Source organism: Cervus elaphus, chromosome 4 (assembly GCF_910594005.1).
Source record: "Cervus elaphus chromosome 4, mCerEla1.1, whole genome shotgun sequence".
In the NCBI taxonomy this organism is placed as follows: Eukaryota; Metazoa; Chordata; class Mammalia; order Artiodactyla; family Cervidae; genus Cervus; species Cervus elaphus.
Window position 1 is genome coordinate 46963642 of NC_057818.1, and position 23009 is coordinate 46986650.

Sequence of the window (23009 nt, forward strand, 5' to 3'; positions counted from 1 at the left end):
CACTGTTTTGGAATTCCAAGTTATTAAGGGGCAAAGTCAGGATTCAACCCCAACCTGAATCAGCTTCCACAGTAGCGCCTAAGGGCTACAGAGACAGGCTGACAGCTCCCTCTGGGGGACCCTGAAAATGTCCTGGGCGCTTACAGGTTGGAAGCAGAGAGCAAGCGAAAGGGTTCCAAAGGTGGCCTCCTTTGCCATTTTCCTTCCCAGTTGCACTCCCCACCTCGGCCACCAACCGACCCGGGGAACGTCCAGCCTCAAAAACCAGTCTGTGGCCAGCGGATTCTTCCTGTATCCCGGTCCCTCTTTAGAGACTGGAAGACTGAGACTTCACTTTGGACCCGTCCAGGAAAAATAATTCTAGTGGTCTTGACTAGAAGACAAAGGGGTCAAGGGGTGTGGATGCAGGAGGCACACTGCGGTCTGATTCACAGGTGGAACTGGACCAGCATCAGGACTCTGCCTGCAGGATCCCCGCCATAGATGCGGGCACTTGTCCCGAGACTGTGGGCCAAATACAATTCCAGACGCTGTTTGTCGTAACAAGGTTGGGATAGGAGACAAGTCCCAAGAGTATCAGGAGTCCTTTTCCGAGGAAACCGAAAACCACATCTGTGAGACGATGGCAGCAGGCTTTCGGGCGAAAATCGACACTAGGTCGAAAAACACTAGGTGGCCTTGGGCACGATGACTGCCCAAGTTCCCTCGGAGTTCTAGTTCCCAAGTGCTTGCATCTGGGACCGCATAGAGTAGGGAAAGACCTCAGATTTGTCAATTCAGGGCGCTGTCGGGAATGCAAGACTCTGGAAACGCAGGGTGGAGCCTGGGCAACCGCACCCAATCACAGGAGGTGGGGCCGACAAGCGCATGCGCAGTCTTAAGGTCGACTCTAGGACCGCGCGGATGCGGACTGGCCACCCCGCAGAGCCTAACCGGGCCTTGGCAGCCTGAGTCACCCGCCCCGCCCTGCGGAGCCGGACGCAGCTGGAGGCCCCAGAGCTACACGGACAAGCGGACCGGCGGACGCGTGAGCGAAGCGGTGAGCACCCAGTCCGGACTCCCCCTGCACTCTGTAATTCCGGCCCTGGAGGCCTCCGGACCCGAAGAGATCCTAAAATCTTAGCCTCAGGGATCCACCACTCCCTTGATCTCAGATTCGAGCTCCCAGATCTGTCCGGCCTAGTTATCCCGCCCCGGGGACTCTTCCGCCCTTCCTCTCAGGATCTAAAATAGGAGCCCATGAAGAGGTACCCAGTAAATTCAGCCCTGGGTGCAGCCTCTGGGACCACGATCCGTCCTCTCAGTTCTAACAGGAACTCCGTTATCCCAGGCCCCGGGGCTCAACACTTAACAATCTTAGACCTGAACCCACAGATCCAGCAATGAGTCTAGTCTCGCTGCTGTGAAGTGAAGTCGCTCAGTCGTGTCCGACTCTTTGCAACCCCAGGGACTGCAGCCTACCTACCATGCTCCTCTAGCCATGGGATTTTCCAGACAAGAGTACTGGAGTGGGCTGCCATTTCCTTCTCCAGTGTCTCGCTGCTGGTTGCACCTAAATCCTTAAACCCACGTTCTGGATTTCCTAAACTGTTTCTGGGGCCTGCAGGCGGAGAATTTCTAACCCACCGTTCTGACCCGCCTCAAACCTCTAGGGCTCTGGATTTCAGATTCGAGCACTAGCTTGGGACCCCCCACCTTGAGAATCCCACTTGACCCGACCAGTGCCTGGTACTTCATGATGCCTATGCGTAGACTCAGTCCAGAGTTTTTCAAGCCAGATGCAGACCTTTGGAACGGAAGAGGTTTCAAACCTGATTTTCTGTCCCTATGCCACCGTCCAAGAACTACCTCCCCCGGAAGCCCAGACCTCATCCCGAATGGGCCCTTAAGCCCCAGCCGGAGGATAGGTCTCCGCCTAGAGGCTTCATATTACTTCCTCCTGTCCAGCAGTCAGAAATGTGTATTTTTGTGGGGGAAGGGGCGGGCTCAGGGAGGAGACAGCCATCTGACCCCTTTCTTTCTCCTCAGGAATCTTGAGTCACAGCCATGTTCCTGGTTAACTCGTTCTTGAAGGGTGGCGGAGGCGGCGGAGGAGGCGGGGGCCTGGGCGGGGGTCTAGGGAATGTGCTTGGAGGCCTTATCAGCGGGGCCGGAGGCGGCGGCGGCGGCGGCGGCGGCGGCGGCGGCGGCGGCGGCGGCGGCGGAACTGCCATGCGCATCCTGGGCGGGGTCATTAGCGCCATTAGGTAAGGCGGGGCCTGATGATGGGCGTGGCCTGAGGAGGAGGCTTGTCCAGCAATAGAATGGGGTAACCTGGACACTGACCAGGAACCTTAATTAAGCTGGGCCGGGCCTGGGCTAGGAGACTCTCTTTGAGGGGGCCGACCTTAATGAGTTCATGAGGGCGGAGCTTGACATGGGGGTACTCTGATTATTGAGGGGACACCGTCTGATGGGACCAAAGGGGCTTTGGGAGGTGGGACTTACTGGGGCTGGCGTGGCCTACTTCCGCTAACCTGGAGACAAACGTTAAGGGGGCGGAGCCAATGAGGCTGGTTATCCCTTCATGGGGGCAAGGCTAGCCTTGTGGGCGCGGCGTGGCCCTCGTAGGTGGGTCAATGAGGTGTGCTCAGAAGAGGTCTAGCCCTTATAGGACTGGGGAAAAGGCCATCAAGGGGCAAGGCTGGGCTGAGAACTGATTGGATTAAAAATGTCCTAGTGAAGGGAGGGTAGGGGTCGGTAGGTGCCTGGTAGGTCTTAGCCATTGAGTGTGATACTTTGAAGGGGTGAGAACTAATGGAGCTGGGGTGGGATATTGAGAAGACACAAACGTTAGAAGCCATAATGATGGAGTAGGTTCCTACACGGGTGGAACCCAGGAGGATGAGGCCGCGGGAAGCTGGGGCCAAGCTTTTATGAGGCGAGCCCTCGAAGGGGCTGGGTCTTTTGAGGAATCTGCCATATGTAGGTGTGCTCGGGCAAGGGGGATCTTACTGTGGGGGCGCAACCAGGGCGGCAAGGATAGGGACAGGTGAGGACAAGGACTGATGAGGGCGGAGGGAGCAAGTAGGCAGGGTGGCGAGCTAGGGGTTGAGGGATGGGGTGTGGGGGCAGGTGTGGGGGCTGGCTGCCGGTTGGCGGCCCCGCCCCCTGGCGGTCCCGCCCCCTGGCACTAACTCCGCCCCCCCCCCGTTTCCTGCAGTGAGGCGGCTGCGCAGTACAACCCAGAGCCCCCGGTAAGCGCCCCCTGTTTTCTCCTCCTGAGGCCTTTTCCAACACCCATCCTTGTCCCTTTGAAGGAGCCCCATCCCTTTCCTTATGGAATTTATCTCACTGAATCTCTCCCTTGTAACATCCTCCAACTTAGCTATTATTTTCCAGTCGCTAAGTCGTATCCAACTCTTTACGGACTTAGCTGTATCCATTCCCTGTTCACTGCCCACCTCTGATTCATTGGTCACTCACCACCCAGCCCACTCAGACGCTCCCAACCTACCGCTGTCCCGGCCAGGGCACCCCTCCCCCTACCTGCTCTAAAATCTCCTCCCTCTGCAGCCCCCTCGCACACATTACTCCAACATCGAGGCCAATGAGAGTGAGGAGGTCCGGCAGTTCCGGAGGCTTTTTGCCCAGCTGGCTGGAGATGTAAGTACACAGGGGACCCCAGACCCGTCCTTAACCCTTCCATGCCTTCCCTTGGGCTGCCCTTTACATGTACACTCCACCATGGCAATCCCAAAGTTCCCATCCTCCTTCATCACACCCCCAGACCCCTTTCAGTCACCCCTGACCCATTCCTAACTTCTCCCCCTAGGACATGGAGGTCAGCGCCACGGAACTCATGAACATTCTCAACAAAGTGGTGACCCGACGTGAGTGACCAGCGTCAACAGACAGGGCGGGTTTGGAGGCATGTCGGCTGGGGTAGTTGTGATCTCTGGCCTCTGACCTTCAACCTGTATCCCACAGATCCTGATCTGAAGACTGATGGCTTTGGCATTGACACATGTCGCAGCATGGTGGCCGTAATGGATGTATCCTTGAGGGTAGTCTAGTGGAGGCCTCGGGGATGAGGGAATTTTCTTTGGCCACGCTGCGTGGTTTGTGGGATCTTCGTTCCCCAACCAGGGATTAAACCGGGGCCCTGACAGTGAGAGTAGGGAGTCCTAACCACTGGACTGCCAGGGAATTCCCAAGAAGGGATTTTCTGCGAGAGTGGCTGGGGCAGTCAGGGCGTAGCTTTCATACCCACAGATGTGGACATGTGTACATTAGAACACACACCCGCCTATGGACATGTGGCAATACATAACAACATCAGCTGTCATAACTGGCATTTTACTCACATTTACTTGAAAGCCACCCTGTTAGACAGGTATGATTATTATATTCCATTTTACAGATGAAGAAACCAGGACCTAGAGAGGCAATCATTCAACTGACCTTATAACCTTATAACCCCACCTTGTAACTGCCATAGGTTTGCCCACAAACACACACATATATATAAGGGCACACCCACATACATGAAGATATGTAGAGGTGTGTGCATGGGAACACACATACATCATTCACTGATTTTGGACACAGGCACATACTGCACAAAGCATTAAAGACACACATATATATGCATGTCATGTGATCACATACATGTGTTGCCTAGGGTGAAACAAATGCAGCTCAGCCCCTTAGCAAGGTTATTGAACCTCTCTGTGCCTCAGTTTGCCTCTCGATAAAATTGGGTGAATGATAATGGTGATATCAAATTGGCATTTCATGCAAAAGGCTTAGCACAGTGGGTAGCACACAGTAAGTGGTCTGCACACACTAACTGTTACTATGATCTCACCCAGGTAGATTTTTCAGCTCTGAAGCTGTTTCTCTGTCACCCAGATATAATACTGATGGGGCTGGTATCTTGAGGATTTAGTGAGACAAGTGATGTTCCTGAGAAGTTTAGCACTATCTGAAGTCATGTGATAAGTCTTGGCCATTGTTGCTATTTACTGAGAATTTATCAAGTGTCAGCCCTGAGTTGAGGCTTTATACCAATATCTCATTCACTTTTTATCACAAATGCAACAGGTATTTACTCTTATCACCTCATTTCCCTAGAGTTCTAAGATACCCTGGTGTTTTACATGTCCTAACATTTATAAGTTTGAATTATTATCAAAGAATGTTATAAACAAGGATTTCATGAGGTTATGTGTAAAGAGAGTCTTTATCATTTAGAAATACAAACTAAGGTTCCTATGGGCAAAACGAACAATGAAGCCACACCCAAGGTGACAGGACGAGGGTGGGATGGGAGCTGAGGTTTTAGCCCAGGCTCCCCTGCTTGGCCCTTACCATCATCGTGTACACTGTCCACACTTCTGGGTATGGCTGTTCTTAACACCCTCCCACCAGAGTGACACGACTGGCAAACTGGGCTTTGAAGAATTCAAGTACTTGTGGAACAACATCAAAAAGTGGCAGGTGTGTTCAGCCTCTGAAACGACTGGCACGAAGACCCCCGAGCCTTGGAAATGCCACGCCCCATGAGGCTCAGTTGAATCCTGACCTCCTTGTCCCCACAGGCCATATACAAACGGTTTGATGTTGACTGTTCAGGCACCATTGGCAGCAGTGAACTCCCAGGGGCCTTTGAGGCAGCAGGTGTGGCTGGCAGGAACATGGTGGGGCCGGGGGTGGGACTGGTGAGGCGGCCCCCACTGATCTGGTCTGAGCCTGAATCCTGGGGCTGGGAGAGGGCTGGGCTATGTGAGCCCTACACCTGTTAACTAAATCGTTATCAGGATTCCACCTGAATGAACATCTCTACAACATGATCATCCGACGCTACTCAGATGAGGGAGGGAACATGGATTTTGACAATTTCATCAGCTGCCTGGTCAGACTGGATGCCATGTTCCGTAAGTGACACCCTAGCTCTCTTCCCAGGTGGGGATTTGTCTGGCCTTCATGGGCCAAGCCTCCTTTGTGCCTGATGCTGAGGTGGCCAGTGTTAGGGCTGAAACAGCCCATGTTCCTGCCCTTAGGTTGCTCACAGTGCACAGGAGAGGCAAATTACCAGACAGTGACAGCTCGGGATGGTTAAGTCTGGGATCGGGGAAGCCTGTGCCGAGTGATGGGGGCTGTGAGGGGAAGGTCAGGGTAGATCAGGTTTAGATTTGTGACTGGGAACTCTTCAAACTTTTCTAGCCAGCTGATGCAGCTTAAGTGATCAAGGAGGCCTTCCTAGAGGAGGGAGGGCATGTGTGAATTGAGACCTGATGGGTAAGGAGTGACCCCAGCAAGCGAGTGGGGAGCAGTGTTGCATTGGGAGCAGCCTGTGTGAAGGCCTAGAAAGGAAAGAGGAGATGGTGCTCTTGGTGATTTGGGTTAGAGTGTTTCATGGAGGAGGAACCTAGGGTTCAAAGAGGCGAATTTCTTGCTCACAGCCACTTAGCTAGGAAGTTGCAAAGCTAGAATTTGAACTGAGATTTGTCTGAGAGAGGGGGCAGGAGCAGTGGGATGGCCAGGCCATGCAGGGCTGTGAATGCCAAGTTTGGAGGTGCTCAGACACTAACGGGGACAGTGGACAGGGTCTAGGCAGGGGAAGAACAGGGTCTCAGGTTTCCTTTAGGAAGATCTCCTGGCATGCCAAGAGCCCAGGGCGGACAATATATTAAGAGCATGCAGAGAAGAAAAGGGGCAGGTATGTTGGGGACATGAAGGGAACGTGAGAAAGGACAACAGGGCAGATAATGCCAAAAGTCATGTATGAGAGGGTCAAGAAATGGCCTGGGATTTATCAGCAAGAGGGCCAGCTGTGAGTGGAGTGTCCGGGGTACCACACGCGTGGACCCCCGAGCGTGGTAACTGAGCCGTGAGTGAGAGAGAAGCCACACAGACTGTGGGCACCTGTTGACATACAGGTTTGGCTGTGAGTGGGGAACATGGAGATGAGTTTCAGGGCAGGAGTGGGGACCACAACAGACTGTAGGAGCTGGAAATGCAGAGCCTCCTTCCAGTAGCTTGTTTCAGCTGGAACTGGAGGGTGTGGAGCTTAGAGTTTGGTGGGGGCTGGGGCTTGGGCAGAGGGTGATGAGGGGCGTGAAGGTCAAGATATGGAGGCCATTACTGAGATGAGCAGCAGTCTGGGTTCCAATCCCAGTTTCCTTTTTCTCTATGTAACACAGGCACATCACTTCACCTTTCTGTGCCTTATCTTAAAATGACACTTATCTCCCAAAATCGGATTAAATGAATTCATACCTGGAAAGCACTTTATACAGGTGCTTGCCAGAGTAGGTAGACTACTAGCTGTTAGTATTATCATATATTAGTATATTTTAATCCTAAAAGACAGTCCCACCAACCCTTCCTTTCTCCAGGTGCCTTCAAATCTCTCGACAAAGACGGCACTGGACAAATCCAGGTGAACATCCAGGAGGTAAGAACCCCCATCTCCACCCTGGAATGTGGGCTCCTAGCAGGGGGCCCCTCCCCTCAGCCCCATGTACCAGCTCGGAGCTAGGGTTCCCTCCCTCCCATTTTCCCAAAGACCCCTGGGTGAGAGCAGAGAAGGGCTGCTGGCATTCCTGGGTTCCCTGCTCCTCACTGTCTGTCCCTTCCTTTCCCCAGTGGCTGCAGCTGACCATGTACTCCTGAACGGGAGCCCCAGGCCTGCCCCCTCATCACCTCGCTGTAGGAGTCACTTTGGACTCTTCGGTCTCCCCCAGGGCTGATTCTGTCTGCAGTCACATCTTCATGGGTCCTGCTGACCCACAGGCCTTTCTGTCCTCTCAGCCCTTGGCACCTGGATTCTCAGTCAACAGCCAGGGCCCAACATGCTTCAACACGCCTTGCCCCTCGAGTCACACCCCCACCCAGCACACCCATCCCGTCTACTCCATAACCCTTCTCTTGCACCTGTGCCAAGCCCAACATTTGTGTGGCTTCCACACCCCAAGGGCCCTTCTCTTAGTTCTGGGAGGATCACTCCAGTCCCTCCACACCCAGGCACACTCATTCAGTTACCACCCAGGCACCTGAACTCCAGGCCAAAACAGGGCCACATGCCCCAGTGCCTTTGTCTATATTCTGCTCCCAGCCTGCCAGGCCCAGAAGGAAATAAATGCACCCTAGTTGCTGCTCTCTCCGAGATCTGCCTCCTGTTCTGAGAGTTGGGGGGTGGCTCTGCCTCTGTTTAAGGCAGAGGAAGCCTGTCTGTATGTGTCTCCTAGTCCCAGTCTTTTGTCTCATTCTGGATCCCAATTGAGCTGTAGCCTTATTCTTTCTGAGATCTTGCTCAGATCCCATGGAAACCAAGACAAGAAGTCTGGACCATCTCTGCCTCTGCTCCAAGAGCCAGACCTGTGGGAGGTCTCAGTGTCCCCCTGGCTGTGCCCCCCAGGGCCATGTTTGCCCCTCTCAGCTTCTGTGCTTGAATGAGTCTGTCTTCACTTACCTCTACCTCTCTGGTGTCATACAGTATGCTCAGGATCTTCCTCCCCACCCCCGGGCCTCTGCAGGGAGGGGGCTGCCATCCCAGGATACAAAGCAGGTCCCCAGACCCTGAGGGCACAGCCCAGGGATGCTGTTTGGGGCTTCTGGGAGGGCTGAGAGGCAGTGACATCCTAGGGATAACCCTGGTCTAGTCGGAGGGTCCCAGGGTTGTCCACAGGGCAGAGATGACTTGCTGGTAGAAGGATGGGCTAGGAGGCACAAATAGGGAACATGGAGCTGGGCTGGGTTCCCCAGGAAACCAGCACATTTATTGATGCCTGTTCGTGTCCTGCAGACTTCTTGGTTTCACTTCTTGTGAGGGAAGGAGGCCCAGCCAAGGCAGTACAGGCTGTAGAGAGTGCCTAGGAAGGGAGTGTGGGGGATACTGAATGAGGCCCCAATTCCCTCCCTGAGCCCCATCTTGCTTCTGAGCCCATGCTGCAGGCTCGAGCCCCTTCCCAAACAGCCCTTCAGCTGGGGAAATGCTGGACCTTGGTACAGACCAGGCTTCAGGCTTTCTCCCCAGATGCATCACTAGCCCAGCCACCTTCCTGGGACAGGAGCCCAAGCCCTGGGGTGCCCCCTCCGTATCTGTCAGCCCAGGCTCCCATGTGGTTCCACACCAGCTCAGAATCCAATTCCCTGGCGAAACCCTAGCGCCAGAACCCGCCCCTTCCCCTCTCCATCTCGAGCCGGCCGTGCACTCACCCCCCAGACACAGAGTCATCGTCACTCGATACAGGATGTTGTCTGTTGCACCGCCCTTCAAGTGCACCGGGAGGCCATTGTCTTCCTGGAAGTTGGGGGCACACGATGAGAAAGGCGCTGTCAGCACCGCAGACCTTAAGCTCCTGCCTCCCCCAGCTTCTCCTCGGGACCAAGCGGGCGGCCCAGGCTCCTCCCCCGCCCCACCCTTGCCCCGCCCACCTGGAAGAGTTTCTGTTTCTCAGCTACTCGGTTCTCGAAGCGGTTCCGGGCGGTTGAGCTAAAGGAGCGGACCAGTGCCTGGGAGACCTGTGCAGAGGGGATGGGTGGACATTGGGGGAGCCTGGAGGGGCGTCCCGGAGGAGGTCCCGTTGGGGGGAGGCTGTCGGACTTTCCGAGGCTCTGACTTGGGGACACTCCTGTCCCATGGGAGCGTCTCAAAGGCAAGATGCGAACTGACAGCGCAAGTGCGGGAGGGTGTCCTGGCAGGAAAGGCCTAGATAAACGGGACTCGTGCCTAGAGGGTCTGGCTTGAAGGTTATCGGACCCAGAAGGAAGTCCCGTGTTCTGCGGGTCCCAGTCCCGAGAGGTTTCTTTCTTTCTTTCTTTTTTTTTTTTTTTGGTTCCCTGGGTTAATGGGAGGAGCTCAGGCCGCAGGAAGGGCAGGACTGGATCGGGGTGCTTAAGGAATTTCCCGGCAGCCTAAGAAGTTAGGGAGAGGGGAAGGAATGCTAAGGGAACCCTGGATGAAGGGAAGAGGTTCAAACTCGGGGCTTTCGGTCAAGTTAACGTGTCCCCGGGTGTCTCAAAAGCTTTTGGGTTGGGAGCTGGGGAGAGGGGCCCCAGGCTTATTAGAAGGGAGTCCCGAGCCCTGAAGGGGGCTCACGTTCCAAGTCCCCAGATCCCGGAATTGGGGGAGAGTCTCATATAGGGGTGAGAGTTTCTGAGAGTTTCCGAGTTGGGGGCCGCAACCCGACCCCTGGGGGCCCTCACCCGCAGGGCCCTCATCCTGTGTCCTCCTCTTCGGCCGGAGTCACCTCCCCTCTCTGCCCAAGGACAGACGGCGCCCTCCCCTCTGGGGGAGTCCCAGGCCACGCCCCCCTCGCGCCCTAGGACACTGTGGTCTCGGAGGACGCTTTCCGATTTGTCCAATAGGTGGGCGGGGAAGACGCTGCAACCCCATCCCCGCATCCCAGCGCCGAATGGTTGGAGCACCCATCTGTTACTCATCTCAGAATTCTGTTGGTCCACGCGGAGAGGAAAGCGGTCCCAGAGAATATATTTTTGGGTTGTTTCTGCGGAGGTGTCCGGCTAGGGCTAGTGCAGTTCCTCCATTGGGTCCCTCGGATCTCTCCCTATCTGATTGATGTTGAGAGCACCTGAAGGAAGGTAAGACACCATCTTTCATTATGCCATTTTCCTCCCACGTTGTAACAGATTGCTGTGGCTTTGGCTAAATGTCAGTGTTCATTTTGGGGTTCAGGGACTACGTTGTATGGAAAGTACACTCAACTCACACCACATCCAGATGAGATACGAGACCCAAGGAAGTAGATTACGCCCATATCTCATACAGGAGGGAGCATACGCTGCTTATTTATTAAGTGGAATGAAGGGCAGGATAATTTCCTTGTATACGTAATTATTTTTCACTATCTTTGGTTATTGTGAACCCATGTAGCTGACTGCTTAAGTTAAACATGCGCACAAAACGACGACGCTGCATAGCAACTGTCTTTGCTTTTTCATCTTACCCCCACCACCACACTCGGTTCTTCACCCTGGAAAGCAGTGTAGTTGCTCTGTCTGTTGACTTTAGACTCCACTGCATCCCTAGCACCTGACAAATGGGGGGATTTGATAAATATTTGTCAAAGGATATACAATGTAAGCCAAATGTTCTCTAACTTGGTCATTCCTACCTACTTAACCAAGTAGGGCTTCAGTGCTTCTCCTAGATTCTGCTCATTTAGATATTTCTGGTCATCCAGGAAGTGGCCACACATGTGCTCATTCCCCCAGCTGTCCCCTGTTATCTGCAGCTGTGTAGGATCAGTATTCAGGGAAGAAAACAGAAATTGCTCTGGGTTGGGATACCAGGAAGCTTGGAAAGGCTGAAGGAGTGCTCTCTAAGCAGGACAGTGAACTGATGTATGGGGCCCTGTGCAAAATGAAAATGTGGGACCCCTCGTTCAAACAGCAAACAGTAGGAAAGAAAAAAACCGCTGTTAAAAATACCAAGATATTGGGACTTGCCTGGTGGTCTAGCGATTGGGGCTCTGCACTCCTAATTCAGGGAGCACAGGTTTGGTCCCTGGTCAAGGAACTAGATCCCACATGTTGCAACTAAGACCTGGCACAACCAAATAAATAAATATTTTAAAAAATACTAAGATATAAAGCATTTTTCTTTCTTCCATGATTGTTCTTGACCTGTTATGGTGTTTTTGGTTTTATTTTTATTTTTTTTAGTTCTACCACTTTATTGCTACCAACCCATCTCCCTCCACCCTTGTGCACACATGCTCAGTCATGTAATCCCATGGACTTCGGCCCACCAGACTCCTCTGTCCATGGACTTTTCCAGGCAAGAATACTGGAGTGGGTTGCCATTTCCTTCTCCATTGTCACGGTGCTTTTAATTTGCTATTCATCGTCATGCTCCCTAGAGCAACGGATACCCTTGGGGTGAGTCCAAGCTCTCACTGTCGCCTGGGTGACACATGGCTGCTGGCTGCCAGGTTCTCCTTCTCTCCCCACCAACCACTGGACCAACGGGTGCCTTGGCCTGAGGTGGAGAAGTCAAACAAGGCATAGCTCCTTCCCACAGGCTTGCTCCCTACAGGGGGATGCAGCCTCTCTTTCAAGAAGACACAAGAACTGGGGTTAATGGTGGGCAGAACACTCGCTCTGCTGGTCACCTGCTGAATATGCCATGGACTGCCAGCTGAGGAGGGAGTAGCTGCCACTCTGCCCTGCCCTCAGAGGCCACGGGATGTGTGTAGTGGACCTTGGCCCTCCTGAAGCCCGAACCTGTCTCAGGGAGACAGAGTGGTGGGAAGAGAGAATGCACACAGGTCAGGCTCTAAGTTCCTGATGGCTGCTCCATTGTCCCAGCAGACTTCACTTATAAAACACAAAACACAAATTCAAAGATAACCTGAAGAATTACAAGGTGGCGCGCTTCCCTGGTGGTCTAGTGGTTAAGAATCTGCCTGCTAAGGCAGGCGATATGGGTTCGATCCCTGGTCAGGGAAGATTCCACATGCTGTGGAGCAACTAAGCCCATGTACCACAACTACTGAAGCCCGTGTACCTAGAGCCCATGCTTCACAATGAGGAGTAGCCTCCACTTACCACAACTAGAGAAAGCCCGGGCGCCATAAAGAAGACCCAGCGCAGTCTATAAATAAATAAATCACAAAAATGTGTGTTGAATGAGCAGCAGTACATAAAAAATAAAAAGGAATTACATGATGGCAACTGCAGAGGATTAAACTCCCCATTTCTGAGGGTGGGGCTCTGTGTAGCCACACTAGACACATGCCTCACTTTTAGGCTAGTCCTGTAGGACTGACACTCAGGACATGTAAAAACTGACCGAAGAAGGCTGTCCTCTGAAGCTGCCCCTGCAGGGACAGAGTCCAGAACACACCCTGTAGCACTGACCTTGGTCAGAAAGCCCTAGTCAGAAACTGTTGCTGGGACTCCCCTGGTGGTCCAGTGGCTGACTCCTTACTCCCAATGCAGGGGACCTGTGTTCGGTCCCTGGTTGGGAACTAAATCCTACATGATACAACTAAAATTTCTGCATGCTGCAACTAAAAGAAAAAAAAAGATCTTCATGCTCCAAGGAAGATCTGTGTACTGCAACTAAGACCTGGCACAGCCAAATAAATAACTAAAAAGAAATATTAAAAAGAAAAAAGAAGCTGCTGCTGCCATCACTCAGGTCTCCTTTAGGAATGGGTTCATCAGCTTGCAAGACTAAAGAGCTCAACTTCAGGATCAAGAGCCAGCTGGGGGATGTAAACTCTGTTGCCCTGTATTAGCATGAACACTTATTGATATAACAAAAAGGCACCAAAATACTGTGATTTGAAGAACACAGAACTTACATATTTACTAATCTCACGCTGTGGATATTATTTGGATCTTGATATGGGCAAACAAAAAAAACTGCAACACTTTTGAGACAATTGGAAATTTAAACAATGATTGACTTTTAAAAAACATTTATTTTTGGCTGTCCTGGGTCTTTGTTGCTTTTCTCTTATGCAGGCTTCTTATTTCAGTGGCTTCCCTTGTTGTGGACCACAGGGTCGGGGGCACTGAGCTTCAGCAGTTGCAGCATGTGGGATCAGTAGATGAGGTTCTGGGCTCTAGAGCACAGGTTCAACAGTTACAGCCAGCGGAGTGAGTTGCTGCTTGGCATGCGGGATCTTCCTGGATCAGGGATTGAACCTGAGTCTCCTGCATTGGTGGGCAGATTCTTCACCACTGAGCCACCAGGGAAGCCCCAGTGATTGATTTTTCCCTCAATATTTCATGAAAAATTTCAAAGATACAGAAAGGGTAAAGGAATCTTCTAGTAAACACTCATATACCCACCACCTAGACTCTATAATAAATACTTTGCTACATTTGTCTTATCACATAACTAGCCATCTATACCTCTATCCATCCAGATAATTTTTTGGTCTATTTTAAAAGAGATTGCAGACATTAATATTTTTAATTCAAATACTTCATGTGTCGTTAACTAGACTGCTTGGATATTTTATTATAGTAAATAATTTAAGCTTTTATTTCTATTGTGGTTGTGTTTTTTTTTTTTTTTTTAAGAGTGAGCCTCTACGTTTTAGAAATACATAGTCAAATACTTTTTGGTGGAATAGCATGAAGTCTAGTATCTAACTGCCAAGTAACAAATCACCTCAAAATGTGGAAGCATAACACAACAGTGAACATTATTTCACAGCCTCTGTGGGTCAGGAATCTGGGGATTTAGCTCAGCTACAGCGTCACAGCTCAGGATAGTGGTGGGCAGGAACCTCCCAGCGTTTGCCTGTCCTGAATGGGGAGGGAGACTGAAGGCAGCCAGGCAGCCTTCTAGAGTCTTCTAGAACCAAGCTTTGATGTCACTCTGCTGCCATCTTGTGGCAGGTCTGGAAAACAGCCCCTCCCGCCTCTCCTTCCCGCATTCTTCTAATCCCTTTTGATGATGTTTTAGGACTTGCCTTTAGAAAACTTTTTACTTTTAACTCCCCAGTTGTTGAGTAGATCATGAGTTCAATATGGCTTAAAATTCATAAGTGTGCATAGGAAGAAAAATCTTCCTTCTGATCACTCTCTGTGATCCTCTCCAAGGGAACCATTCTGTGTTATTATGTGTCCTTCCAAGGAAATTTTATGCATGTAAGAAACAAAACAAAAATAACCCCTCAAATACCACAACAAAAGTACGAAAATATACTCGGCCTTCCCCAGACATAAAAGGATAACTTGTTCCTGAAATCAGCAGTTATTCAGTGATATTTATTGATCCTGATTTGAACAGGCAGTATGTATATATTTTCAACAAAGAAAAAATATAAAAATAATATGACCAAACAGGGAAATGTGAACACTGACTGAAAATTTTATTATATGAAGGAATTAATGTTCTTTTTTTTAGGGGTAATATGGAGCTTGAAACTGTATACAGGCCCCTGTGTCCCTGATTTTTGAAGTAAAAGGCTTTTGCTTTAGTCTCCCAGTCCTCCCCAGAGTCCCAAAAGGCTTGCTCAAGAGTTAATAATTAGAAAATGTGAAGATGTAGAAACAAGAAATAGCTGTTGGACTGGGAAGCCAGTAAGAGTTTAGACTATAAACCAGTCACATAGCAGAATCACAACACCCAGTTCCCTGAAGATATAAAAGTCTGATACACCTTCCTAAGTTGTTCCTGTAAGGAACCAGACCCCCACCAGCTGAAAACTGCTGGCCTCAAGCACATAGACCCCAGAACAGTTGAAACCAGAAGACTGACAATGTGCAAAACTTCACCTTGATTCCAACCAATCAACACATTTCAGTATAATAGCTCCAGTGTTTGAACAAAATATTTCATTAATTCAGCTCTTTGATGAGATTCATTTTAACAATTCTTACTGCATTTGAAAACAATGCATCTAAAAAAAAAAGAAAACAATGCATCTAATAAGATTCAGAAGAATCTCTTTGGGTGCCAAAGTTTTGTCATGTAAAGAATTATTCCTGTAATTCTTCCAATAGTTTAATAGCTCCACTATCTTTTCTGGTCATACTTATAGCTCCATCGCTTGTAATTCCTTTACAAATTTTTCAGTTTCATGTGTACTGATTAATAATGCCTTTTTATAATCCTGTTGGTATGTTCAATCCTGTGAGTATAGAGTTGAATTTAAATAAAACTAAACTGTCATAAAATTATCATTTTGTGTTTTTTTCCCCTTTGGTCGTATGCATAGCTTGCAGGATCTTAGTTCTCTAACCAGGGATTGAACTCTTGGTGATAGCGTGGAGTCCTAACCACTGGACTGCCAGGGAATTCCCTCATAAAATTATCTTGATATTTCACATAAATGAAAAGTATTGTGAAGTTTGCAGTATTAGTATTCTAAGGAAATAGACTATATCAAATCTATGCCAGATTTGATGGCCTAAAAAGAATTGCTTCTTAATATTTCATAGCAGTGTAGATTTGGTTTGATGAGATATATGCTCTTATTATTGAGATGTAGAGTTCTAACTTATCTGTTGATTTATTATGGAAAAATTATATACACTATATCCCAAAATAGAATTTTTTTTTTCTTGGCTGAACTGTATGGCTTGTGGGATCTTTGTTCCCCGACCAGGGATTGAACCTGGGCCCTCAGCAGTGAAAGTGCCAAGTCCTAAGTTGTTTCACTGATACTTTGTCACACCAAATGCAAGTAAGTACAAATAAGGTTAAGGTAAAGGAACCCTCCTTTAGCAATGGGGTGAGTAGGATACAATCAAAACAGATCACCCCACCAGGTAAAGAACCTGGAGCAGATGAGGTTCTGGCTGAGGGTGGTGGAAATACAGAATGGGCTGAGGAAGAAGGAAGCTATCAATTATGGCCTTGTGACCGGTTACAAAAGTGAAAATTGTAGTGGCTTTCCATATTTCCCATTTGCCTATTTTAAAAAAACATTTACTTGCTTGACTGTGCTGGCTGTTTGTTATGGCAGGCGAGATCTTTAGTTGCAGATTGTGGGATTGAACCCCGGCCCTCTGCATTGGGAGCCCCAAGTCTTAACCATTGGCCCCCAGTGAAGTCTCTTATTTGCCTCTGTGTGTGTTAGTTGCTCAGTCGTGTCCTACTCTTTACGACCCCATGGACTATAGCCCGCCAGTCTCCTCTGTCCATGGAATTCTCTAGGCAAAAATACTGGAGTAGGTTGCCATGCCCTTCTCCAGGGGATCTTCCTGACCCAGGGATTGAACCTGGATTTCCTGCATTGCAGGCATTCTTTACCATCTGAGCCACCAGGAAAGGCCAGTCACCCATTTTCCTACTGTATGTATTTGTTTGTACATGCTATTTTCTCCTCTTTCCTTGATACATTTTTAGTTTATATGCAAGTTGTTGGAAGTTAGTTTACAATTGAGCCTTAAACTAGTATTCAGTCAGACTGTGACTTGAGGAGTAATTAATATAGCCAATAATGGATACAGTGACTTTTGGGGTTTGTGCATCTCACTTAGGGGAAAGGGGGAGAATTTCTTCATTCGTAAGGAGGACAGCTGTATCTTGTTAGATACGTGACTAAGTTTCACACTTTGCGGTTGTATAGGGGTTCACATGTGTGTAGAGGGTGCTACACTAATTAGTCCAAGAGGTAGACAGTTCTGATTACTGATTTATTGCCCTTTAGCTCTAAATTCGCCCTTTTGTCTGCTTCGTGAAAATGAATGTAGGGTCATTAAAAAAAGTTTTTTCTTTGCCGGTTGGCATGATGATAAGCTTCATCAGCAGAGGTTGATGGGGACTACAGAGTGGAAAGGGGGGTCTGCGTCCTGGTTCTGTTGTGCTCGATGGCCAGGCTCCTATAGCGTGCTTGGCTTCCCTAATGCCCAGCCCCTGCAGTGTGGGTAGTTTCTAGCACCAGGCTCCCACGGCGTTCTCAGCTTCTCCTGAACCAGGGCGCCGCACAACGTAAAGAAGGGAGCAGCCAAGTAGCACCTAGTGGCCAGTAGCTTTGTTTTTCTTCCCCCGTAGTCCTGCTGTGTGGGATCTTAGTTCTGGACCAGGGACTGAACCCACACCGCCTGCAGTGGAAGCATGGCATCTTAACCACTGCAGCACCACGGAAGTGTCCCCTTTGGGTGGTTTTATAGCAGAGTGCCTCGGGTGAGACACTTCCCCTCAAACAGCTTTCCTTGACACACCAGGGTGGATTTCCATTCCAACGAGTTCCAAATGGCACATTTCCAGCAAGATCCACCACCACCATTCTCTCTGCCCTTCCATGAGCCATAGCTGTGCCCTCTCAACAAGCTCTGGATCTCAGGCCCTGGGAGGGCCTCTTCCTCGGGTGTTCTACATCAGGCCGAGGGGAGCTGTGGAACTTGGATGGCCTCTCAGAGTTCTCCAAGTTGGGACAATGGGGCTGGAATCTCTAGGATCAACCAGTAACTGGATACAGGCGTACATTGTTTTATTATGCTTCACTTTATTGTGCTTTGCAGATATTGTGGTTTTTACTAATTAAAGGTCTGTGGCAACCCTGCGTTGTCAGATGAAGGTTAGCACTTTATAGCAATAAAGGATTTTAAAAATAAGGTATGTACTTTTATTTATTTTTTTAGGTATGTACTTTTAAAAGATATAAGGCTATTGTACACTTAATATACTATGGTATAGAGTAAACATAATTTTCATATGCTCTGGGAAACCAAAAATTGGTGTGACTCATTTTATTGCGTCATTCACTTTATCATGGTGGCCTGGAACCAAGCTCACAGTATCTCTGATGTGTGCATGTATAAGGCATCTCTAGAAAGGGGATATCACATTGCAATATTTATTTGACTTTTTGTCTTTTTTTTTTAATTTATTTTTAAATTTAGATATAATTGACACATAATGTTCTATTAGTTGAGGTGTACAATACGATTTGATATTTGTATATATGGCAAAATGAGCACCACCACAAGTATAGTTAACATTCATCACCACACGTAGTTGCAAATGGAAATCTTTTTTTTTTTTCATTTATTTTTATTAGTTGGAGGCTAATTACTGTACAGTATTGTAGTGGTTTTTGCCATACATTGACATGAATCAGGCATGGATTTACACGTGTTCCCCATCCTGATCCCCGCTCCCACCTCCCTCCCCAGAAATCTTTCTTTAGCTGAGAGTATGCACTGGGGGGAATTCAGCTGCAAGGCATTACTAGCCAGCACTTCAAGCAGACGAAGGACTGAGTGCCTTGGTCCTGAAACAGTGAGCTGGGCGGCACAGCACAGCATCCTCTGGACACAGCAACAGGTGGGTGTGCTGTATGTCCATGTTTCTTTTTTTCAAATTAATTTTTATTTCTTTATTTTTGGCCATGTTGGGTCTTTGTTGTGGCCCACAGGCTCTTCGTTGCTGAGTATGGGCTTTCTCTAGTTTTGGGGAGTGGGGACGGCTCTCTGGTTGCATCGGGTGGGATTCTTGTGGATGTGGCTTCTCTTGTTGCAGAGCACGGGCTTAGTGGTTGTGGCACAGGTGCTTGTTGCTCCGCGGCAAGTGAGGTTTTCCCTCCTGGACCAGGAATCGAACCTGTGTCCCTGCAGTGTATGGATTCTTAACCACTGGACCACCGAGGATGTCCCTCATGTACCTTTAATTAAATTCTTTTTTTTTTTGATAAGAATATAACCATAGAGAAATATATTGTGGCATGACATTTTTCTTGAATTTTATATATTTGATAAACCATTAAAAAATAATCTTCATGATGAAGTCTTATATTTTTTAAATTTATTTTTTATTGAAGGATAATTGCTTTATAGAATTTTGCTGTTTTCTGTCAAACCTCAACATGAATCAACCATAGGTGTACATATGTCCCCTCTCTTTCGAACCTCCCTCCCATCTCCCTCCCCATCCCACCCCACTAGGTTGATACAGAAACCGTTTCCTGAGCCTTACAGCAAATTCCCATTGGCTATCTATTTTACATATGGTAATGTAAGTTTCCATGTTACTCTTTCCATACATCTCACCCACTCCTTCCCTCTCCCCATGTCCATAAGTCTATTCTGTATATCTGTTTCTCCATTGTTGCCCTGTAAATAAATTCTTCAGTACCATTTTTCTAGATTCCGTATATATGTGTTAAAGTCTTGTATTTTTTTCCTTTGATAATGTTGCTCTAAGAAGTCTGCTGAATCAATGTTTTTTCCTCAACATTGCCATTATTTTATTTTATTTTTTTTAACATTGCCATTATTTATGTTTACTGATCCAGCAGTGGAACTTGAACACATCTCTTCATTTCATTAATCTTTTTCTTCTAACAATAAAACCATTCATTCTAAGCACAATTAATACTAGTTCAGATAACATGTATAGTTGGATTTTGAGGGCTTCCCTGGTGGCTCAGTGGTAAAAAAAAAAAAAAAAAAAAATCCACCTGCCAACGCAGGAAACACGGGTTTGATCCCTGGTCCTGGAAGATCCCACATGCCGAGGAGCAGCCAAGCCCATGCACCACAGCTGTTGAGCCTGTGCTGCAGAGGCCGGGAACTGCTACTACTGAGCCCGCGCGCCCGAGAGCCTGTGCTTTGCATCAAGAGAAGCCCCCGCAATGAGAGGCCCTCACACCACACCAAAGAGTAGCGCCCACTTGCCACAACTCAAAAAGAGCCTGCGCACCAACGAAGATCCAGCACAGCCAAAAATAAATAAGTAAATAAATAAAATTATAAAAAAATGCTCTGAAAGTTGGTAGCTGAAACTCAGTCAAACATTTGCTTTTCTAGCAGTAGATTAAATTCTCTCGAATTTTGCCTCATAACTAAGCAGAAGTGCCAGTATGAAATTAAACTCAGAACTTTGACTGACAGGGTAAACTTTTCTGCAGATTTCCAAAAAGCATATTCGAAGTCACCATTCCCTCCTTCCCTTCCTTCTCATACCAGGGGTAGTTCTGACCCTTGTGGTCAAAAATAAGATGACAGAAAGAGTAAAGTGCAGTGCCAAGAGCATACAGTAGAGGACAGAATAGTAGTTAAAAATGGTGTATCTACAGGCAAAAGAATTAAGTTGGGCTCTTCCTCATACCATATACCAAAACTAACTCAAAATGGATCAAAGAGCTAAAACTATGAAACTGAGAAGAAAATATAGGAGTAAATCTTTGTGATTTCAGTTTAGGCTATGGCTCCTTAGGTAAAGAATCTGCCTGCAATGCTGGAGAAGACCCGGGTTAGATCCCTGGGTGGGGAAGATCCTCTGGAGAAGGGAACAACTACTCCAGTATTCTTGCCTAGAGAATTCCAGGGACAGACGAGCCTGGAAGGATATAGTCCATGGGGTCGCAAAGAGTAGGACACAACTGAGTGAGTTTCACTTTCACTCCTTAGATATAAATTCAGTTTTGGTTGTTTATTTTTTTCCCCATTGTCCCATTCCCTACACTGCCCCCCTCCCCCGCCTCGCTGTCCTATTTTTCCCATTGTGGATTTTTCTTTAAATTTTTATTTATTTCTTTTTGGCTGCACCATGCAGCATGTGGGATTGTAGTTTGGTTCCCTGACCAGGGATGGAACCCACGCTCCCTGCATTGGAAGGATGGAGTCTTAACCAATGGACCCAACAGGGAAGTCCCTATTGTAGTTTTTTCTCACTGTCTCTCTGAGCTATCTTATTGGGCTTGCTACTAAGCCCAATATGAATTCAGATCCTGGTTCTGTTGCTGGCTTTGCTTTAACCACCCCAAGTCTGTTTCTTCATTTGCAAAACAGGGCTGTTACTACATCCCCAGGCATCGTGGGTGAGAAAGGAAGAGGGGGCTGATTTCCCGCTGGTGTGGGTAAAGCAGAAAGAGCTGCGGGACTGTGTGGGTATCAGAAAAGATGTATGCAGGTCAGAGGGTAAGGACTGATCCCCCAGGTTGAAGGAGGGTGGGGCAGTCAGGTCAGTCTGGGAGCCTCTTCTCTGCCCTCCCCCAGCTAAAGTGTCTCAAGACCCTGACCATCCCCAGGAGGGAGCCTGAGCCAGGGGCTGCCCTCTGGATTTCAAGGGTTCTGTCCTCAGAGGCCATCCATGTTCCCCAAGGGTGGATGTGTTTGCTTGCCAAGGCCTGAAGCATCTTTCCTTCCAGTTCCTGCATCAGGACTCTGGGCATCTAATGAAGGTGAAAGACTGCCCAAGAAAATCTCCTGTCTTTCCTGATACCTTTCCCCTTCATGTCAGGCTTTTTTAAAATAAATATTTATTTATTTGGCTGTGCTGGGTCTTAGTGGCAGCATGCAGGATCTTTAGTTGTGGCATGTAAACTCTTAGTTGCAGTGTGTGGGATCCAGTAACCCTGACCAGGGATGGAACGCAGGCCCCCTGCATTGGGAGTGTGGAGCCTTAGCTACTGGGCCACCAGGGAAGTCCCCACATCCCCTTGGGTATTAGAAGCTAGAAGAATAGTCATGACCCTGAACCATGTACCATGAACCATGTCATTTTTGTGGTTGCAGAGCATTATTGTCTCTCATTTCAGATTTGGTCACAGAGTGACTTGTCCCTTTCTTATGTCATTATGTCACAGGAAATCACAATATGCTGTGAGGATGAGCAGCAAGTGACTTAGGTAGATCCAGAGGGAGGCCTAAGAGCTGGAGCTGATGAGCAAAGCAGAGCTAAGGTTCAGTTAGGTCACTCTATTCCTTAAGTGAGTGAAGACTATTGATGGAATATAGTTATACTTGATTTTAGATACAGCTTTCTGAGGGAAGATAAGAGATGATGAGGGCTGACTTAAGGCAATAATAAAATTGTAACAATGATAAACAATGATCACTGATTATACTACTTAATAATTAGCACTTAATAACTATAAATAAGGGCTTCCCAGGTGGCGCTAGTGGTAAAGAATCCCCCTACCTGCCAATGCTGGAGAGGAAAGAGACACAGGTTTGATCCTAGGAATATCCCCTGGAGGCGGGCACAGCAACCCACCCCAGTATTCTTGCCTGGAGAATCCCATGGACAGAGGAGCCTGGTGGGCTACAGTCCAGAGTGTCATCAAGAGTCAGACATGACTGAAGTGACTTAGCATAGCACAACTATAAATAAGGGTTTCCCAGGTGGCTCAGTGGTAAAGAACCTGCCTGCAAAGCAGGAGATTGTGGGTCTGATCTCTGGGTCAGGAAGATCCCCCAGAGAAGGAAATGGCAACCCACTCCAGTATTCCTGCCTGGAGAATTCCATGGACAGAGGATCCTAGTGGTCTATATATAGTCCATTGGGTCGCAGAGTCAGACAGGACTCAGCGGCTAAACAACAACAACAAATGATAAACAGTAATGAGTTCATTAATTAATAAGTAAGAAACACATATGTATTAACATATATAAAAGAACAATTATTAAATACTTGGTGATGACAATAACTAGCAATCGCTGTATTGCAACCTCCCTCCCATTCCTGATCTCCTTACCCTGCCCTTTTTTTCACCTCAATGCATAACACCTTCCAACATACTGCAAAATTGACTTATGATGTTGGTCTCTCTTCCCCTATTTGGAACACAACCTGCAGGAAGGAG

At 48.4% G+C, this 23009-nt stretch overlaps 2 protein-coding genes across 2 annotated transcripts; one reads left to right on the plus strand and one right to left on the minus strand.

Annotated features, from left to right (window-relative positions):
- The first annotated feature begins 871 nt into the window (after positions 1-871).
- On the plus strand, positions 872-8152 carry CAPNS1 (calpain small subunit 1). The gene is made up of 11 exons (XM_043893778.1): positions 872-1039; positions 2029-2246; positions 3203-3236; positions 3556-3645; positions 3815-3872; positions 3970-4034; positions 5413-5481; positions 5583-5661; positions 5802-5918; positions 7383-7441; positions 7633-8152. The coding sequence occupies exons 2-11, from the start codon at positions 2047-2049 to the stop codon at positions 7657-7659; spliced, it is 798 nt and encodes a 265-aa protein (XP_043749713.1). The 5' UTR covers positions 872-1039; positions 2029-2046; the 3' UTR covers positions 7660-8152.
- Positions 8153-8719: 567 nt separating this feature from the next.
- Positions 8720-10309, minus strand: LOC122688388 (cytochrome c oxidase subunit 7A1, mitochondrial). The gene is made up of 4 exons (XM_043894383.1): positions 10195-10309; positions 9424-9510; positions 9205-9289; positions 8720-8858 (listed from the first exon to the last, which is right to left on the minus strand). The coding sequence occupies exons 1-4, from the start codon at positions 10207-10209 to the stop codon at positions 8803-8805; spliced, it is 243 nt and encodes an 80-aa protein (XP_043750318.1). The 5' UTR covers positions 10210-10309; the 3' UTR covers positions 8720-8802.
- Between the last annotated feature and the right edge of the window lie 12700 nt (positions 10310-23009).

Bases quoted from the DNA above. Each gene is read 5' to 3' on its own strand.
- CAPNS1 (XM_043893778.1), top strand. From the start codon at position 2,047: ATGTTCCTGGTTAACTCGTTCTTGAAGGGTGGCGGAGGCGGCGGAGGA. The intron at 5,482-5,582 runs GTGTGTTCAGCC...TTGTCCCCACAG, and splicing joins ACAACATCAAAAAGTGGCAG to GCCATATACAAACGGTTTGA. The intron at 5,662-5,801 runs GTGTGGCTGGCA...AATCGTTATCAG, and splicing joins AGGGGCCTTTGAGGCAGCAG to GATTCCACCTGAATGAACAT.
- LOC122688388 (XM_043894383.1), bottom strand. The intron at 9,290-9,423 runs GTGGGCGGGGCA...CCCAACTTCCAG, and splicing joins AGAAACAGAAACTCTTCCAG to GAAGACAATGGCCTCCCGGT. The intron at 8,859-9,204 runs GTGAGTGCACGG...CTCCCTTCCTAG, and splicing joins GATGACTCTGTGTCTGGGGG to GCACTCTCTACAGCCTGTAC.